The sequence below is a fragment of the Podarcis erhardii genome (assembly GCF_964252035.2).
Source record: "Podarcis erhardii genome assembly, chromosome: 14".
NCBI lineage: Eukaryota > Metazoa > Chordata > Lepidosauria > Squamata > Lacertidae > Podarcis > Podarcis erhardii.
The window spans coordinates 11,166,665-11,186,510 of record NC_138503.1 but is presented as its reverse complement, the minus strand read 5'-3'; the positions used below and the strand labels follow the sequence as shown (position 1 = coordinate 11,186,510).

General features: G+C 41.3%; 2 protein-coding genes across 2 annotated transcripts in view; both read right to left on the bottom strand.

Annotated features, from left to right (window-relative positions):
• Positions 1-1,256: 1,256 nt before the first annotated feature.
• ARPP19 (cAMP regulated phosphoprotein 19) lies at positions 1,257-10,834 on the bottom strand. The gene is made up of 3 exons (XM_081840192.1): positions 10,516-10,834; positions 7,521-7,643; positions 1,257-4,432 (listed from the first exon to the last, which is right to left on the bottom strand). Exons 1-3 carry the CDS (start codon positions 10,558-10,560, stop codon positions 4,262-4,264), a joined length of 339 nt encoding a protein of 112 aa, XP_081696318.1. The 5' UTR covers positions 10,561-10,834; the 3' UTR covers positions 1,257-4,261.
• Positions 10,835-14,819: 3,985 nt separating this feature from the next.
• Positions 14,820-19,846, bottom strand: part of ATOSA (atos homolog A) — a 48,728-nt gene continuing 43,701 nt past the window's right edge. Inside the window, exons 10-12 of the mRNA XM_081838810.1 lie at positions 18,038-18,106; positions 17,220-17,419; positions 14,820-15,821 (exon numbers count right to left, since the gene is read on the bottom strand). Of these exons, the coding sequence (XP_081694936.1) occupies positions 15,668-15,821; positions 17,220-17,419; positions 18,038-18,106 (423 nt within the window). The 3' untranslated portion in view covers positions 14,820-15,667. The remainder of the gene's footprint in view (positions 15,822-17,219; positions 17,420-18,037; positions 18,107-19,846) is intronic.

Here is a 19,846-nt window from a genome sequence, read left to right as displayed (position 1 = left end):
CAAAAGTCTTTGCTCCCCCCGCCTGCCTTCAAAAGCCGTCCAGGACAGCGGGAAGCGCTTCCCTGCTATCCCGGACTGCTTTTAAAATGCTGGCGGTGGGGAGCAAAGCCTTTCGGCCCCCGCCGGCCTTCCTGGACCTCTTCTGAAGGCCGGAGGGGGGGGGAAGGCTTTGCTCCCCACCGCCAGCATTTAAAAGAGGTCCCTGGAGATTTCCCTATAGGCTTTCTTCTTGCGAAGCAAGCCCATAGGGAAATTCATCTTGCGAAGTGCCTCAAAAAACGGAAAACCCTTTCGTCTTGCGGGTTTTCAGTCTTGCGAGGCATTCGTCTTGCGGGGCACCACTGTATATATAGTCAATATAGGCACAGAGTTAATTTTTTAAACATTTTCTAATGATGGTGTGCCTCGAGATTTTTTTCATGAAACAAGTGTGCCTTTGCCCAAAAAAGGTTGGGAAACACTGCTGTATTTGGTTGACCAATACAATTTATTAAAGAAATAGGCAATCATTGGGCAGCCCAGCTGGACATTACTCAAACTGCCTTACAAACCTAAGTTCCATTGTAAACAACTGATAGGCCGGAAGGTGCACGAGATGAAATGCGTTCAGCGTGGCAGAGAAAATGTGCAGTTGCTTTCATGCTTTGAATGCAAGCTCCAGGTTCAAAGGCCATTGTGCCCAGTAAAAATATAACAGTCGCTACCAGTCAAAGTAGACAAAACAGGACAGATAGAACGCAGGTTGGATTATGTTCTTCAATTGTGAGCTGAAGCTGCAGTTTGCAGATGTTTGCATTCTAAGGCAGTCTTGGTGATCAATAAACTTCCAGCCAAGTTGTATGCTAGAGGTTGTTGGGCACCTTGGTTTTTGTATTAGAAAACACCAGATTGACTAGGCATTAAAGGGTTTCTCCAGCTCCTGCTTTAGACCCTATAATAAGAATCCCATCTGAAGGTTATTACTGTTCAGTTAAAGTTCAGGTTAATTACCACAAACAACACTTACATCTCATAAGCATAGAAACAAGCCTATTATGGAATTAAAGTCAAACAATAAGCTTTAATACTGTTATTAGAAAAATAGGTATTGATGTATATAAAGGTAGTTACAATAAAGTATGTTATATTTTTGTAGTTGTACATACACTACAAAAACAGGCCTAGTCATAGAAGTGCAAAGCAAGTTCTACTGGGACTTTTTAAGCTAAAAGATTAAATGAGTTGTGGAAGTAAACACAGTAAGAGACCAGACAAACTTCTACAGAGCGATGAAAACTAATTAGATGAATTTATTATGCATACTATACAAGGTGGATGTTGGTAAGGAGCAACTAAAATTTTCACCACTTCAGCATCAAAAATGCATTAAGGAATATATCAAACCAAACAGTTCTTTGTGGCTTCTGCACACACACTCTCCTATGACAATGAATAATGAATGGATGGGATGGGAGTGAGGGGAAGAACACTTCTGAATCACTTAATTACTCCACTAGTTAACTACTGGGAAGAGTTTGGGGGTTACAACATACTGTCTTCATTATAGACGTACTCGAGCACTACTAATCACTGCATAAAGCTGATCGATTGCTAGACTATAGTGCAGATAGATCTCTGAAAAAGGTCATTTTATCAAATAGTAAAACTCATATTATACAGTATGTACACAAGTTTTACAGCTTTATCTTGTTGGAGTAAGCTTAGAGTTGAAAGTTAGTAATCCACGTGCTCTTCTATAAAATGATTGTTGATCTAGCTCCTTGTCTCCTTCACAGCATAGATGATCAAACTATCTTCAGTTGAGGTTTATCCAGAGACACAGGTCCAACATCAGACTGAACTGGTTGGTACTGTAGTATAATATTCTTATGGATCACCAGCTTATGTTCTCTTTACAGTCTTTAACATTTTAATTCATTGGTGGACACGGAAATTTGCACAGTCACAACAATAATATAAAATAGCAAACTGTAACTGGGGGAATGGAATGTTTAGATTTACATGGCTATTTATACCTCCCTATATGTCAAACCAGCTCATCTAACTATGATCTGTGGTGTAGTAGCAACTAGGAAATATTCCAAGTCATTTGCTGCTCAGAACTACTACTTTTAGGCCAGTCACTTTTCAGAAAGCCTAGCTTTTACTTATTTCTACAAAAATAAATTGTGAATGTACATTAGCAGCCTTCAATAAAAAGCCACTTAATGTTACCTTGTTCCTCTTGCATTAAACAGAGGGCTGTTCTCAACTTCACTTCACTAATAACAAGGTATTAACTTCGCTATTAAGTCTGTTTCAGTGAATATATTCATGTTACAGGGAGATGAAATCAAAATTAGATACAACCAATTACTGAATTACTTCCCATAGACAAAAACTGATATGCTAGAGACTTTGCAAGTATTTTCCTCATTTCAGACAGAACAGATAATGAAAAAAACAGCCCTAATCTCCAGTATATCTAAACCTATCACCTAAATATTTTAATATACCCAATTTTTATACGGAAACAAGGTTAAGATTTTTTTTAAAAAATTGAGAGATGAAGACAATGGGAGTTAGTAGTAATCAGTACCTTTGAAACCAGGCCTCTTGATTAGTATTATAGGTCAGAACCAACATGATTATATTATTAGCTGTATTGTCTCAAATTTGCTTTGTAAAGGGTGGGGGCTTTGCAAAACAAAAAAGGTAAGCTCTTTTGACAACTTTCCCCCTCCCCCCAAAAAAGAATCCTCTTGGAAGAAGCCAGCAGTCTTGTTTCTTTTACAGTGAAGGTGTCAGGCAAAAAGAATATGGAATTCCTTTAGCGCAGACAAAAATACCACCATAGATGTTAACTAGTTTTAACTGTCATTTCTATCCAATATGCAAGACAAATAGGTCAATTCACTGAACTACTCCTGCTGCAGTATTAATAACATACTCTGACAAATAAAGACTTTGAATGTTTATCATGAATCACTACAATATATGTAAAAAAAAAAAACCCCTAGCACTTCCCAATCCAAATGTATGGATTACTTAACAACTACTGAATTAGATGTTCTTTTATGTGTCAGAGACCTCTAATAGCATCAAAATATACCCATATTTTCACATTCCAAAATATCCTGCATAGATTTTAAAAGATGCAGAAGTTGTAGTAGCTTTGGAATACCCTAGTTATCTACAAGTTGCTTAATGTGATATACTTGCCTTTAAACTAATTTAGCCCCCTTGAAGTACTTTGCCTTAAGGTATACTAGCTAAAGTGTTTTGTATCTATAGTATATATTTAGACTAATCATTGTAGGTTACTGTTGACACAGAGAAAGGATATACTAGCAAAGCCTTTCTATTATAGTTCTTTAAGTGATTTCCAGATTTTAAATGCAGAAGTCTGTTATTTTCAGTAACATAGTTTGACTCAAATGAGGATTATGACTTTCAAAGGTACAGAATTATTTGTGCTTCCAGTTGGCACATTTTTTTAAAATGTAAAGTTAACAGATATTTGCAAAAGTTGTGCAAAACCATCTTATTTACAGAAATGGCACAAAAGTGAATTCAGTCTATGCACATGCACACTTCATTCACTTCAAAAATGTGTTCTACACTACAGGACCAAAAGGAATACCAGCTTCAACAGGCAGTTGTCGATAAGCACGAGTTTTACAAGAATTACACCAAAATGAGCAAATATTGCCCAAGTAAAAAATCTATTGTTAAAGCTGAAGTAGGTTTAAGGCCATTCAAGTTCAAGAGCAGATACACAAATTAAGTCAGAGCCCCATCTTTTTTTTTCTTTTTTTTTTTAAATACATGCTTTACCTTCTAGCAACTTGCGGTCTAAAACCTCTAGTTTACAAAACCAAACACAAGAAACACAACAGGTGGTTGTATTCAATAGAAACATACTATGCTGTAACTAAGGTGAACTAAAGAAAGCAAAAACATAAAAAAAATTGTCAAACCTGCTATGTCACTTGCTGGAACCAGCCCTACACTAGCAAATAGGTAATATGTACATTTTTCAAGTAGATTACTTTACATTGCTCTAACAAAACGTGTCCTTTTTTAAAATCAGTGCATTGTTCTCAATTCTTCCATGGACTACACAACTTAATTCTTAACAGGACTCTCTTACAATAGCAGCACAAGCTACCACTACCTGCAAAGCGGTCAGTCAATGACTTAGTGGAAACAAAAAATGTGAGAAGTAACTATTAAGGAAATATTAAGGGAATGAGAAGATTCATGCAGTTCTGCCATCTAGTCAGCCAGCCAGCTTGCTAGCAACAAGAGAGGGTTTCCGCTGTGGAAGGTCCTGTGGAGTGGGAATATGGTCACCTGTAACTTCGGTCTTATCAGGAGCTGCAGTAGGGAGTTGCTTATTCTTCATCTTTGCTTTAGCCATATTGTAATCCCCAGAATCAAAGTACTTTTGCTGTAAGGCAAGAAAGAATTGGTGAATTGAGTACAACAGAAACACACACTAAATATACTACTTTCCCCAAGAATTGCCTAACTTTGCGACATTCTGGGCTTACTCTAAGAACAGCCTACTGGATCAGGCCATCTAGTGCAGCATCCTGTTTGTTCTCGCAGTGGTCAACAAGATGCCTGTGGGAAACCCTCAAGCAGGTTTTATATAAGTTGAGACAGGAAAACGAAACTTATACCTGATCAACTAGTTATGACCCATCAAATGTAGCCTGTTAGTCCAAGACCAGATATGTAAAGGCTAGGGAAGTTTAAGAATATTGCTTAAAGCATGTTATCTATCTTAATGAACAAGACAGGCGTCTTTATATTGCAGCCATGTGAGTAATTAGCACCTATGAACAAACAGAGCAAAGTCTGAATAAAACTATTTCAGCCTTGCAGAATTATAAATAGAAATAATATTCAAAGAATATTATGGGTTACATTTATTGCTAGCATTTTCTTGCCATCAACAAGTGAAATTATTGTCTATTAGTAAAGGTGTAAAGCATTACAAAATAGGCTTCTCTTAATTGGCACGTCCACACTTTTAAGACAGATTATACTACCGTAGATTCCGACGTATTAGGTGACTGGGCGTATTAGATGACCCCCCCAAATTGGCAGCTGCAATTTGGGGGTGGTTCTTATAAGCCCAGTTGCCTAATACGCTGGGCAGCTCCGAGCCAGGAGAAAACCGCCCGGCGCGGAGTGGAGCCCGCCACCCCTGCTGCTGCTTCCAAAGCAGCAGTGAGCAGGCTCCGCGCCAGGCTGCTCTCTCCCGGCACGGAGCAGAGCCCACTGCCGCTGCAGGGGGGGAGCGGCTCCGCTCTGCGCCGCCGATACCCAGCTTATAAGATGACCCCCGGCTTTTTAACCTCTTTTCCAGGGTTAACAAGCCATCTTCTACGCTGGAATCTACGGTATTTGTTTAGGAAACCATTTCTTTATATTTCAGACAGTCCTGGTGGTGAAGGGGTTAGTATTGAGATATGACTACAGCAAGTATGTTTCTAGACTACAGGTCTCTGACGATTGGCCATGCTTACTGAGGCTAATGATAGCTGGAGTCCAGAGGGTCGCAGGCTCCCCATTTCTGAACCAGAGAGATGAAGTTTTGAATTCCTGCTCAGACACTACGCTCACTGGAATGTTACATTGCATTTCTTGGTTCTACCATGATTTATTATCTTCTGCTCATTTTAAATTAGATATAATCCAATATATTTTAGAAAACATATTTGGTTTATTTTCTCTTAATTTTTTTCCACACTTTGCTCTGTTTAATATTTGCTTTCAACCCATTGTGATTAAATATGTTCTTATTTGTATAAACTGGGGAAAAGGAAGTTGGCAATGTTTAATTGCTTACTCAAATGTTTCTATCTATTCCCAGTCTTCATAAAGTTCTATATGGCATATTTTCTTAATTGCAATGTGTTCAGGTACAAAAAATATAAAGTTGAGAATTATCGCACCGAAAAATATATTCACACCTCAGATGAATACCCCCAGTGAAATCCCCATTTGTCATTACCAGACAGTGGCTTAAACACTAGCTGGCACCAGTGATGGTTATAAAGTTAAAAAAAACTATTCTGGTGTACGCTATAGTGTATAGGTAAAAGCCACTTCCATAACACTCTGGAGATAGTAGCTATAGTCCCTTTCAGAAATTGGTTACTTGATAAAATCAGGACTCTGCAGTCAACTCTCAATGCAATCATGAAATGTTGGAATTAAATTTCAGAACTACTGAGTTACTAGTCGAGGCCTTGACAGTTATTTCAGCTTCACGTGAAAAGATGCATAAAGAGGTCCCTCTCATCTGAAAGGTTATCCTGTAGCAAGTTAAATACAATCTAATCTTAAGGGGTTGTTAGGCTGTGTAGTAAATTTCTTGATGGAAAGCAAGAGTACTTGCCATACCTTTTGAAAAATGCTGTATAATGTTCTAATTTCAGAAAGCCTTTTAAAAAATTCACAGTATTGCTAAGGCATTGTCCACCACAATATTAATGTCACTTTTAGTACTGCTGCCATTTGTGGTTTATAAATATTTGCTTTAGACATTTGCTTTATGCCTGTTAATTTTTTTTGCAGAGAGACAGGACAAAAAGTTCATATATAATTTAAATAAATGATCACTAATATCGAGTACATGAACACTTGAGCATGTATGCTTTCACTGTTCCAGTTTAACAATCCCCACCTTCACAACCAAGTAGGCCACAAAATACTCTGTGCTCCCTAAAGCCTTATTAAGTCTTTAAAACTAAAGGAGAATCTGTACCAATGGACCAATTTTAGTTTTCAATGTAACTCAGTGTTTGAAACTAAGCAGGCACCAGTCACATTTCACGATTGGCATCTGGCCTTTTGTGAGCAAGTGGAGATGTCTGGTAGCCACATTTGGCGCCTAACATTTCCATCTGGCTGGCTGGTACTGCTGCGATGCTTGCTGGGCAGCTTGCACTAAAATACATGACTCTTTTGCTGATGCTCTGCCCTGCAAATCAGCTGGCTTGCAACACCAAAACACGCTCCAATGTAAAGAGGCTGTTTGCTGGATGCCTAATCTGCCGTTGCAGGTGTGTGAGGGTTAATGCTGCCTTGCACACCTCACATGTAGAGGGAGAACACAAGGCACTGCCAGGTTTTTATTTTCTTGTGGATCAACAGTTACATTTGCTTTTTATTAAACTGTGTGTTCTTGAAGAAACAAGTAATTCACGCAACGTATTTTCACAGCTCTTTTAAGCAAAGTGTGAAGAATGCCTACTTTTAAAAACACACAGAGATTGGAGGGAAAATGTCAATCTAGAAAGCACCATGCACTGTTTGTGGGCTCTGATATGAAGTGAAGTATGCTTTCACTGAATCACAACTGAAATCAATAGGCCTTTACTGCCCAGAAAGTATGATTGAGGTGTTGGTTTCAAAGCAAACTTCTCATCCATATGAGCAAAACTGGCATCATTGCAAGCAGACAGATTAAAAGGCTTTACTTGCTTAAACAGACTAACTACACATGGTTCAAGCTTACTCACTCCTTTCTGGAGCCGCTTTCTCAAGAAATCTGAGCCCCCAGGCTTTTGTCCCAGATGAGGATATCTGGCCTTCAACTTTGCTTCTTCAGCTTTCTCAGGACTAATCACCTTGTCTTCCATTTCCTGAAAACACAAGGAATTAGTATTTCTACTATATCACTTATGCCTTCCTTTGAATCATCTTGCAATTTCACAAAATGCCCATCTTTAAATATTCAACCTTTATTGGCTAATCCCCCCACCAGCAATATATGATGTGATTAGCCCTATCGGTTTTCACATCCAACGTATGCCACACTTAATAACTGTTTTCACTAACTGGGTTACTGCCAGGGTTACTGCCCATTTTACAAAAATATGTACACTGCTTTTAAGTTGGGTAAAAATGCATGAACACCTAGAGATTAGGCCTGCATATTTTGTGATCCACCCAGCTGAATAACCCTTCAAAAGATGTATACCCCATTTCTCAGCCAAGAATGGTTCTCAAAGCAGCTTACAGACAATTACAACCACACACAAAGGTTCAGTATTTCAATAATACTTTGCCTCTTCCCTCACTCCAGAGAAAGAGTAAAAGGCACTGCAAGTGGACTCAGAACCCGGCTAATAGCCCTTCCACTGACACGCATGTAGCTCTTTTGCAGCCTACAATAGGTACAATAACCTTGGTCTGCAAACATAGGGGTTGTCAAACAAGCTATAATACAGCTTTGTAGATCACAAGTTATTTGCACCCAGCCTACATTTATTGTCTGCTATTTGAGGAATCAACATGAGCCACAACCTGGAATTCTGTGGCCAGAAACAGAAAAGCATCAGAATATCCATGTGCTGCACCCTCAGATAACAAACAGATGCTGGACAGTAGTTTTCAATTAAGTTCCAAAGCTTCACTCTGATAATGACCTCCTGTAATATAAATGGCGCTAATATGAACACATGGAATAATAAGGACACAATCCAAACCATGCAGGTGTGCTTAGAGTCTACTGATTTATTGGGTTAAAGCAGGCTTCCTTAAACTCGGCCCTCCAGATGTTTTGAAACTAAAAATTCCCACAATTCCTGACCATAATTCCTGAGGGCTGAGTTTGAGGAAGCCTGGGTTAAAGTATCTTCAAGTTGCATGTGTGAAAATATTGTTTTTATTAAAAGTCAGTAAACAAAATGCAAAAACAGTTAATTGTTTTAGACTTTTAATACATAACTCTTAAAAAGAACCCAGACCAACAAACAACTTTATATCCCATGGTAAGACTTCTTCACTGCAGGCCAGTTCAGAACAAAAAAAATTAGTTACAAGGTCTCCCCCCTCCAATGCACTTTCAGCCCAATCCTACGCATATTTCCTCAGAAAATCACACCAAGTTTAATTCTGTCTACTCCCAGGTATGCCCGAGTAGAAATGGCATATTGACCCTAATTTTTGTTCTTTATAGGCTAAAGCAGTGTTTCCCAAACCTCAAAACAAAATAAAAAAATTCCTTCCAGTAGCACCTTAAAGACCAACTGAGTTAGTTCTAGGTATGAGCTTTCGTGTGCATGCACACTTCTTCAGATACACTGTATCTGAAGAAGTGTGCATGCACACGAAAGCTCATACCTAGAACTAACTCAGTTGGTCTTTAAGGTGCTACTGGAAGGAATTTTTTTATTTTGTTTTGACCATGGCAGACCAACACGGCTACCTATCTGTAACTTTCCCAAACCTGGCAATCCAACTGTTTTTTTGGACTACAACTCTCACCATCCCTAGCTAGGACCAGTGGTCAGGGATGATGGGAATTGTAGTTCAAAAACAGCTGGAGACCCAAGTTTTGGAACACTGGACTAAAGCATAAAACCGGTCCATTACAGCTTCTTTACTGCACTAAAGCAGCATCAAAGCCTGCCTCTTTCATATATACCAGCGATGGCCAAACGTGGCCCTCCAGCTGTTGTTAGACTACAACTCCCATCATCCCTAGCTAACAGGACCAGTGGTGAGGGGTGATGGGAATTGTAGTTCCAAAACAGCTGGAGGGCCAAGTTTGGCCATCACTGGTATATACGAAAGAGAATGCTGGCAATTAACAAAAAAACAAGATTCACACCCATGGCGTGTTTTCCAAGCTGGGCTTGAAGCGAGGCGGGCTAAGGGGGGCTCACGAGCCGCGTACGCGGCCTCCACGCTGCACGTTGCGGGGGAGCGAGCCTGCGTGATGTCGTCACATTCACGCCGCGCTTTCCCCGGCTCGCTGCAAACCAGACAATACCGGCCCAAGGAGGCGCTTGCGCCCTCGCCGGCGGGCACGCCCACCCCGGGCTCCCTCCCTGCGAGTTCGACACAGGAACCCGGAGGCCTCAGCAGCCCGCCCTACCTCGCCGGCGTTGGGGAAGCACACCGTCCCCGCGGACCAAGGGAAATAATAAATCATCATCATAATAATAGTAGTAATAGTAATAATAATAACAACAAACGTGAGGGGAAAGTGGCGCCGCCACCACACGCGCTGCGGAACAAAACGCCTCGGCGGCGCCCCTCAGCTTTCGCCCGCCAGCCCGCCCAGCGCAAAGTTTTGTGGCTCCTGCTGCGGCCGTTTCTCCACGAAGGAGGGAAGCTCGCCTGCCAGGAGCGGGAAGGGAGGCTCTTGAGGCGACGGCAGGGATACCCACACTCGCATCCCCCACGGAAAATAGCAGCTCACATACATATACATACACACACAGAGAGGCCTTTCCCTAGACTTCGCGCCATATAACGCGCGCGCGCGCCAGGCGGCTGAGGTGAACCAAAGCTTCTCTCAGGAGCCGTCCCGCTAAGCCCCCGATAAAAGAATTTGGGCCCAGAGAGGAAGGCAAGCCGGTGTGCGAGTGAGGGGAGACTCCCCTGACTAAACTTTTCCCCCTCAGCCAAGTCGCGGCCTAAGCTGCCTCCGCCGGCTCCGGACATGGCGCCTGAGATGCTCTCCTTCCCTCTCGCACCGCCTCAGGCCCGGCAGCAACGCCTCACCTTCTGCTCCTCCGCCGAAGCGGGCTCCGGGCTCTCCGCAGACATGGCTTCCACACAACCGCGGCAGCAACCCACCGGAGGAGAAAGGCCTGGAGCCGGCGATCAGCTGCTGCTGCTGCTGCTGCTGCTGCTGCTGGTGGTACCACAACCGCACGCAAGATGGCCGCCCGCGGACGACGGCGAGCCGGCAGGCTCAAATTTCTGCTCGCGTTCCGGGTTGCCCCGCTCCCCTGCCGCCCGCTGGAGAGCAAGTGGATGAGGCCGGAGAAGGGCAGGCGCGGGATATGCGGCTCTCTCGCAGGAGGATCACGGCTTGCAGCTTGCGTGCGTCACATTGCGCTCCCCTATGGGATCCCGCTCGTCCGCTGTGGCATTCTGGGAGATGTAGTTTATTGGTGCTTGGGGCTGAGCTTGATGTTCTCGGCAGCTCTCCTCTAGAGTCTAATGTAGACGCAGGTGTCTAATGTAGACGCAGGTGTTGAGAAGAAGGGTGCCGTCCTAACCCCAATTACACGGGAGTAAACCCCGTTCTTGGGAGAAAAGCAATGACAAACCTAGACAGCATCTTAAAAAGCAGAGACACCACCTTGCCAACAAAGGTCCGTATAGTTAAAGCTATGCTTTTCCCAGTAGTGATGTATGGAAGTGAGAGTTGGACCATAAAGAAGGCTGATTGCCCAAGAATTGATACTTTTGAATTATGGTGCTGGAAGAGACTCCTGAGAGTCCCATGGACTGCAAGAAGATCAAACCTATCCATTCTGAAGGAAATCAGCCCTGAGTGCTCACTGGAAGGACAGATCCTCAAGCAGAGGCTCCAATACTTTGGCCACCTCATGAGAAGAGAAGACTCCCTGGAAAAGACCCTGATGTTGGGAAAGATGGAGGGCACAAGGAGAAGGGGACGACAGAGGACGAGATGGCTGGACAGTGTTCACGAAGCTACCAGCATGAGTTTGACCAAACTGCGGGAGGCAGTGGAAGACAGGAGTGCCTGGCGTGCTCTTGTCCATGGAGTCACAAAGAGTCGGACACGACTAAATGACTAAACAACAACAACAAAACTCCATTCAGTTCAGCATAATCCTAACTTGTAGAGTTGGAAGGGACCGCGTGAGTCATCTAGTCCAACCCACTGGGATGCAGGGATATTTTTGCCCAACATGGGACTCAAACCCAGGACCCTGAGATTAAGAGTCTCATGCGCTACCGACTGAGCCAGCCCAGTTTGGCTCCATCCATTGGCCAGCAAAGGATGAAAAACAGCAGCAGCCTCAAGGAGTTTGCTTCCCCGCTCCCTGCCTAAAAGAACGCTTGCAATCACTTTGTGGGTGGGGAGTTGGCCTTGCAACACCACTGAACCCTTTGAGAAGAAGTTGCGCCATTTCAAGTGGGGCTCAGAGGACAAAACCTCCGCCATAGTAAAAATAAATCATGCTAGTGCAGGCTGCTGGAATTGCAGCACTTCGTTCCTCCCGCTATTGCTATTCCTATACTGGGAAGGAAGAAAAAACACTGCATGGCTTGTTACTCAGTAAACATACATTCACTTCCACTTGTGGTTTGTTCTAAGAGAAACAAATCATAAGCCCAGTTTCCATGTAATGACAAGCCAGAATATGGCTTGTTTCTTCCCTTGGCAGTAGGGGAGGAATGAAGCGCCTGCAATTGCACATCTGCTTGTCCATATTAAACCATAGTTTAACTGGTTCAATGTGGTGTGTGAACCAGGCCAGTCTCATAAGTAGTCTAGGAGGAAACCAAAAACCCTTCAAAATTAGCGTAACATGAGCATCTAAGAGAGCCCCTTGGTGGTTGTGTTTACAGGGCTGTGGGGAAATTTAATAACTTGTCCAAAGGAGTAACACCCTTTGGTATCAAAGCAGTGCTTCAGTTCTAAATTGAGATGTGTTGATTTTCAGGACTGCTGGTCACACCCCTGACCTAGAACCTCAAATTGCTCTAATTTCAGATATGGGTGTGGTAGCTGCAGTTAACAAAGATGAAAGACACTCTTAGGCCAGTTGGTACTATTACAGCTTTCATGTGGAGGCAAATTTAAAGTAATGTGCTTAGTGAGCAGTTGCCACATGGTGAGCTGTTTGTATGCAGTAGCTTATGATGCCAGCTTGGTTATTTCTTTGTACGTATTGCAAAACCCCCAAAGGAAGAACCTGTTTATGGTCATAGGCGGCTGCACACAGTTTGTTTGCTATGAGTGAAATGCAACAGTGTCGGTCTGCCAATGGAACAGACACTATTAGCAGAATAGATTCTGCAGCCTTCCACACTCCTCTAATCTGCTCCAGAGGGCTGGGAGACTCTTAGGAGTCAGATTTGGGGGCACAGAGGACAAGAAAGGGAAGTTCTGTTACATGAGCAGAAATCAACTTTCACAATGTTGGATATTGCCCTACGGAGCAACAGTTGGTAAAGGTGTAACAACCTTGAGTTTACCTTTATGTAATTGTTTGTTGAGACCAATGGGGCACTTTCCAATAAATTTAAATGACATTTATACAACACACACAAAAAGCCTTTGGTACTAATTGATGGTTAAATCATTGGCATTACAATGCCTATCAGCAAGCTGTTTTTCAAATAGTTAATTGAACTCAGAAAGGTTTCAGAGCCATCTTGAATCTGTAGAAAGTATTTGGGTTGAATGATTTACTTGAAGAATTCAGTTTTTTTCTGCATATGACATTTCTGGTTTTTGTTCCTGCCACAGTTCTAGCACCACAGGACTCAAGTTCTTTGGAGGTACTGGCTTATAATCTGTTGCAGTTTCCTTAACCAGCTCCACACTCTGGAATATGTATTTTCTGAAGAATCCTCACAATCCATACTCCAACCACAAAATTCATGGTGATTTCTCACTCCCTTTTCAAAAACATCTCCCCCTCCAAATACTCAGAATCTTAATTTAGTGGAACTGTTGCACACAAGCAATATCCCACAATGCCCTTTATTGTGTTGGAATGTCTGGACCTTTATTTGCCAATATTAGAAACTGCTTTGCTGGAGTTTCTTGTGGGGGAAGATGGAAGGAGATTCTAGAGTCTTGGAGATTGTGAGTGAATTGTTTAAATTATTTCAAGGTACAATAAAAGAGATGACTTTCTAGAGCAGCTTTGTGGAACCTATGAACTACAGTGGTGCCTCGCAAGACGAAATTAATCCGTTCTGCGAGTCTCTTCGTCTAGCGGTTTTTTCATCTTGCGAAGCAAGCCCATTGACGGCTTAGTGGATTAGCGCTATTAGCGGCTTTTAGCGGCTTATCGGCTTAGCGGATAAGCAGATAAGCGGCTTAGCGGCTTAGAAAAAGGGGGGGAGGGGGAAAAACCCGCAGGAACTCGCAAGACATTTTCGTCTTGCGAAGCAAGCCCATAGGAAATTCGTTTTGCGAAGTACCTCCAAAACGGAAAACCCTTTCGTCTAGCGGGTTTTCAGTCTTGCGAGGCATTCGTCTTGCGGGGCACCACTGTACAGGCCAAGTTAGGCCCAGCAGGGATTCATATTTGACCTGCAATGTTGTTTTCCCAAAACCGCACCCAACAAAGAGGAGCCTCAAAATGCTTGCTGTAAGTGCTGGTCAATGGATTGGTGCTTGCAGCAAACCTTACCTGCCAGGGAACAATCAGGAGCATCAAAGTGTGCTCCTGGTTGGTTTCCAGGAAACAATTGTTTGACCAGCACTTACAGCAAGCTTCAGAGAGACTGACTGCACTATGGAGTTCCCACAGTGGCACTTATTCTAAGCCCTGCAGGGAAAGGCTTCCTTTGCCCTCGTGAATATCAATCAAGTTGTTCAATGGTGGCTACAAATCTCACTTCCTTTTCCTCCATGGTTTGCTTCTCACAGTGGCCAAACAGATGTCTACTCGCTGGTTTCCCACGGACATCTGACTGGACTAGATGCGCCACTGGCTCGATCCAAAAGGTTATTCTTACATTCTTCTGATTTATGTGGGCAAAGGAAAAGGCTTCACCCGAAGTCAGGTGATGTCAGGTGACTGAAGGGTGGGGCAATCCCACCCATCAAAGTTGTCCATGGGTGCTGGGAAAGGTCTGGATACAGCCCACCGGCCAGGGCTTTTTTTTTCCAGCCAGAACTCACAGGAAGTCAGTTCCAGCACCTTTCAGGTGGGTTCCAGCACCTCTTTTTCTGGAAAAATAGCACTGCCGCTGGCTACCTCCAATCCCCCACCTCTGTTCTAGACTCAGCTAGTGGCCTATAGTGGACAAAAACAAAACCCTATTAAGAGCACAAAGACCATCTCAAAATAAAACCAATACAAATGTTGCTGTTTTCACATATATTTAAGATATAAATACTACTTTGTTTTCACAGTACATCTTTTTTTAAAAAAAACACAGTCTGAGAAAGTCAGGTATGGGACAGCAGTGTTATGTTAAATTTTGAAACTGATTAGAACAATGTGAAAGGTTTTGATGAGGGGTCTTTTAGGAGGGAAATGGGTGCTATTATAGGTTGGGTCCATGATTTGAATGAGTAGTCCCACAGTTTTGAAGTATGGTTTCATGTGTTATCATGGGGTGGGGGTGGGGAATTAGCAATATGGGGGGGGGGGACACAACCCATCCTGCCCTACATGCTTGCATAGTATGATAATGCAATGGAAGTTCAAAATCCCATCCTTATTTTAAGCAGCTTACGTATCACTTAAAAACACATCACACAAAGTAAAGACTTCTGTATATATTTCAGATTTCAATAATAATGTCAAAAATACGTAGTATGATTTTACATAGGATTTGTGCTACATTAGAACAGTAAAGACAAACATCACTTAAGTAAAAGAAACATTAAATATTAAATAACCAAAAAATAAAATAATGTGTAAACACTAAACTAATTTGGGAATCTGCTATTGCAACACGTCCAGTGAAGTGGTTTATAACCAGTATAAAAAGATTAGGACTAAGTATGTTCCAGTCTACATGGAATACACAAAGCTCATTCCAGAAGCATTTTTAAAAACTGGTCCAAGAGCCTAGAAGAGCTTTGACTCTCATTTGACCACCACCTCACTTTCTTCACTTTTAAACAGTTTAGTTTATGCCAATTGTTCATCTTATTCAATAGTAATCTGGTAACTGAGCAAATACTTTTCATTGTTGCATCTTGCTAACACCGGGGAGAAAACTGAGGGTTTGTTGGAGAGTCAGTGTAAGATTTGAGTTCGTATGCAGCGCCACTGTCAACTTCCATGGATTTTCGAGAGAACAGAAGTCTTACATCTCTGTAGAGGTAGATCTTTCCAGACTTAGAACTCTGGAACCTAGGAGAACAGATGTCAGTATTAGTCATTGCTGAATGTAAAGCACATGTAAGAAATGTCACAGAAGAACGAAGCTTGGAGAAGAAATTTCTTCAATAGTCTAAACTGTTACTTTTTATCTAGTTCAAAAGGAAGTAGGTGTTTTTCCATTTATCCTTATATAACTACTGCTTGAGGCTTGTACTCTAAGGATCAGACTGAGACATTTTATTTGAAGTAGGAAGAGCAGATGAAACAGTGACTGCAATTTTCAATTATGTTTATGGCACATTATTGAATCAGAACACATTAGTGCATATATTTAGGGTGATGAGCCTATTTGTTTGATATTTTTATAGCCTGTATCTCATTCTTTCAAAGCCAATGAGCAAACAAGATAAATCTTTACTGCAAAACTGAGCATATCTCTCAGATTAACATCCTCTTGGAACATGCCAAGAAAAAGTGTTAAAGGATCTAAGCTAAGTCTGGGCATGAGCTTGTTTAAAAATCTTACAGAAGCTGGCTAGTCTCTAGACAGACAGCTATGGTTTGTGTATCAGCAGAATGTTATCCATCTCACAAGAGAAAATTATAGGTTATGTTTTCAGTCACATAGGCACAAAGTACAAAAGCAACCTGCCAAAACTTACAGGAGTTTTGATGAACACACAAACATGGACATGAAAAAGCAAACTGACCCTTAGGTTTTAAAGGACTGCTTTTGTTTTTTAAAAGTCTGAATGGCAAGTTTCAGCCCTAGGCAAATGTTTCTGCTGACAACCTCTTGCTAAGGGGCTTTCACAATGGAAGCGCTGACACAACTTTAATTAGGGCCTTCTAAACAGATGCTGCCACAAAGCAGTTTAGAGTTGTATGACTTCATTTGTTTGGGAGAGAATGTGTATGGTTTCAGCAACTAAAACTTGAGTCACTTGTTTCAAATCTATTGTTGGAGCAAAGAATGAAAAACCAATACATGTGGCCCATTTGACTTTTTATCTGCATAAGCAAAAGGACAGTTAACAGGGTCCCTGTGCCTTTTTCCAAAAGATTTTTCAGCACTCATTAAAAAAACCAAGCTGTTGTTTTGATTCAAAGAATTATCTGCACTAAGTAACACATAAGAACAGTGGGATATATCCAACATAGCACTAAGTCAAAATCACTTAGTAGTGTATTTCTTCCGCTGGTGACATGCTTTGCACCAGCAGGATGTGGTTGCAAAGAGGATGCCTAAGCAGGTTGCTGTTAACTTTGCCCAATCTGTTGCACAGCAAGTTTCCACTAGCACAGCTGCAGTGCTGGACTCCTCTGCTACGTAATATCCAACTCCCCCCCCCCCCGTCCACTAGTGCAACAGCCCTTGCATTAGCAAAAAGAGAACATTGGATACAGCCCTTTGCTCAGCAGCCTTACCTCAGATGAATGAGGTAGCGTAGTAGTCGTTCTTCAGTATGTCGAATATTTTCTTTATTAATGCTTCTCTTTGTTTCTCGTCTCACAGGGACAGAAAAGGTTCTTTGCCGTAGGAATGTTTGATGATTGGCTGGCATCTCTCGTAAGTCATATATCACCACAAACATCTTCACCACAGTCTTGTTGGGATTAAATAAGGTCTGAAAAGGACAAACAGGTGCTTCAGAATGGCACTATTCTGTCAAACCAACAAACACCTGAAAATTCATGTGTCTTTAGTAACTGCACTTTCATACACAGCAGTTGCTTCTGGAAAGAGGAGACTAAGAACTAATAAGCTTCTCAAGCACCTTCCATATTATACAAAAGTGACTGACACCACCTCTGCAGTTGCTAGGTAACTGCTGGCTATCTTCTCAAATATGATCTTTCCAAATACTTTCTGCTCTTCTAGCCTGTGGCCTTTGGACAAAGAAAGGAGCTATCTAACAGCTCATATCCAAGAGGTCCAAAGTGATTAGCAGTACAGTGGTACCTCGAGTTACAAACACCTCAGGTTATAAACGCTTCAGGTTACAAACTCCGCTAACCTGGAAGAGTTATCTCGAGTTGAGAACTTTGCCCCAGGATGAGAACGGAAATTGTGTGCCGGCGGCGCAGCAGCAGCAAAAGGCCCCAATAGCGAAAGCATGCCTCTAGTTAAAAACAGTTTCAGGTTAAGAACGGACCTCCGGAACAAATTAAGTTCATAACTAGAGGTACCACTGTATGTTGGAAAGAGAATTGTTAATGTAACTCTTATGTCACAAAGTACATACCACTTGTATCGTTCCTGAAGGAGGTACCCGATAACCCCTTTTACCAAGTGACTCTAAAGCAATCACACCCTGTAAGGATCAAACAAGAAATGGAAAATTACAAATAGGCATCTTAATGTAAGCATCAGTATATCAAAGTGTTTAACTTTCAAAATTATCTGCAATAGAAATTTCAAAAAGTTTTTTCACATGGGTAAACACACAAGTTAAGTTAAGTTAAGTTAAGTTAAGTTAAGTTAAGTTAAGTTAAGTTAAGTTAAGTTAAGTTAAGTTGTTAAGTTAAGTTGTTAAGTTAAGTTATGTTAAGTTTTAAGTTAAGTTAAGTTAAGTTAAGTTTTAAGTTAAGTTTTAAGTTAAGTTTTAAGTTAAGTTAAGTTTTAAGTTAAGTTTTAAGTTAAGTTTTAAGTTAAGTTTTAAGTTAAGTTTTAAGTTAAGTTAAGTTTTAAATTAAGTTAAGTTAAGTGTTAAGTTAAGTTAAGTTTTAAGTTAAGTTTTAAGTTAAGTTAAGTTTTAAGTTAAGTTTTAAGTTAAGTTAAGTTTTAAGTTAAGTTTTAAGTTAAGTTAAGTTAAGTTAAGTTAAAAGTTAAGTTAAGTTAAAAGTTAAGTTAAGTTAAAAGTTAAGTTAAGGTAAGTTGTGTTAAGTTGTGTTAAAAGTTGTGTTAAAAGTTGTGTTAAGTTGTGTTAAGTTAAGTTGTGTTAAGTTTGTTAAGTTAAGTTAAGTTAAGTTAAGTTAAGTTAAGTTAAGTTAAGTTAAGTTAAAAGTTAAAGTTAAAGTTAAAGTTAAAGTTAAAGATAAAGATAAAGATAAAGATAAAGATAAAGATAAAGATAAAGATAAAGATAAAGGTACCCCTGACAGTTCACTCCAGTTGTGAACGACTCTGGGGTTGTGGCACTCATGTTGCTTTACAGGCCGAGGGAGCTGGCATTTGTCCACTTCCGCAGACAGTTTTTCCGGGTCATGTGACCAGCATGACTAAGCCGCTTCTGGCGAAACCAGAGTTGCACACAGAAACACCTTTTCCCTTCCCAATGGAGTGGCATCTATTTATCTACTTGCACTTTGCAATGCTTTTGAACTGCTAGGTTGGCAGGAGCTGGGACCAAACGATGGGAGCTCACCCCATCACGGGGCCTCGAACTGCCGACCTTCTGATTGACAAGTCCAAGCAGCGCAGTGGTTTAAACTACAGCGCCACCCGCATCCCAAAGTGAAGTTAGGAGTGCACAAAAATGTGGCTTGTAGAGGACAGTTTAGTCTCACTCACTCTGGTACGTAGTTTCCCCTTTAAGCATCTTTTCAGGACGGACAATAGATTATTTCAAGATCTGCATTTAAATTAATCATCAAAGGTGAACAGTATTCACATACTCCTAACTCGAGGAGTAAAGAACAGTGTCAATTCCACAGGATAATAATCACAGTGCATTTATTTGCAGGCAGGAAGACAGGACAACCACAATAGCTTCCTTTCCTAACTAAAGTGACTGGGCTATAATGGGGCCCACATAGTCTTTTCAATTCAGTCCAAAGCAGTTCATGTAATGTATATTGGGTGTTTTGGCTATCACAGGAGTGGGAACCAAGAGTACTTTTGGGTACTGTATATGTGTTTTCTTTTTGTGAACGTACGTACCAATTTAGTTAGGCTGGCACACAGGAGACAAGTGAATATAACTTATCAAAACAAGATGTTAATTGGTAGCTTATATAAAGGGCTGCTTCACATATGATACTTTCCCCACAAAAAGAAAAAATGTGCAAAACTCCAAAGGAGTTATGTAAAGTTGTAAAGAAAAACAGAAGCC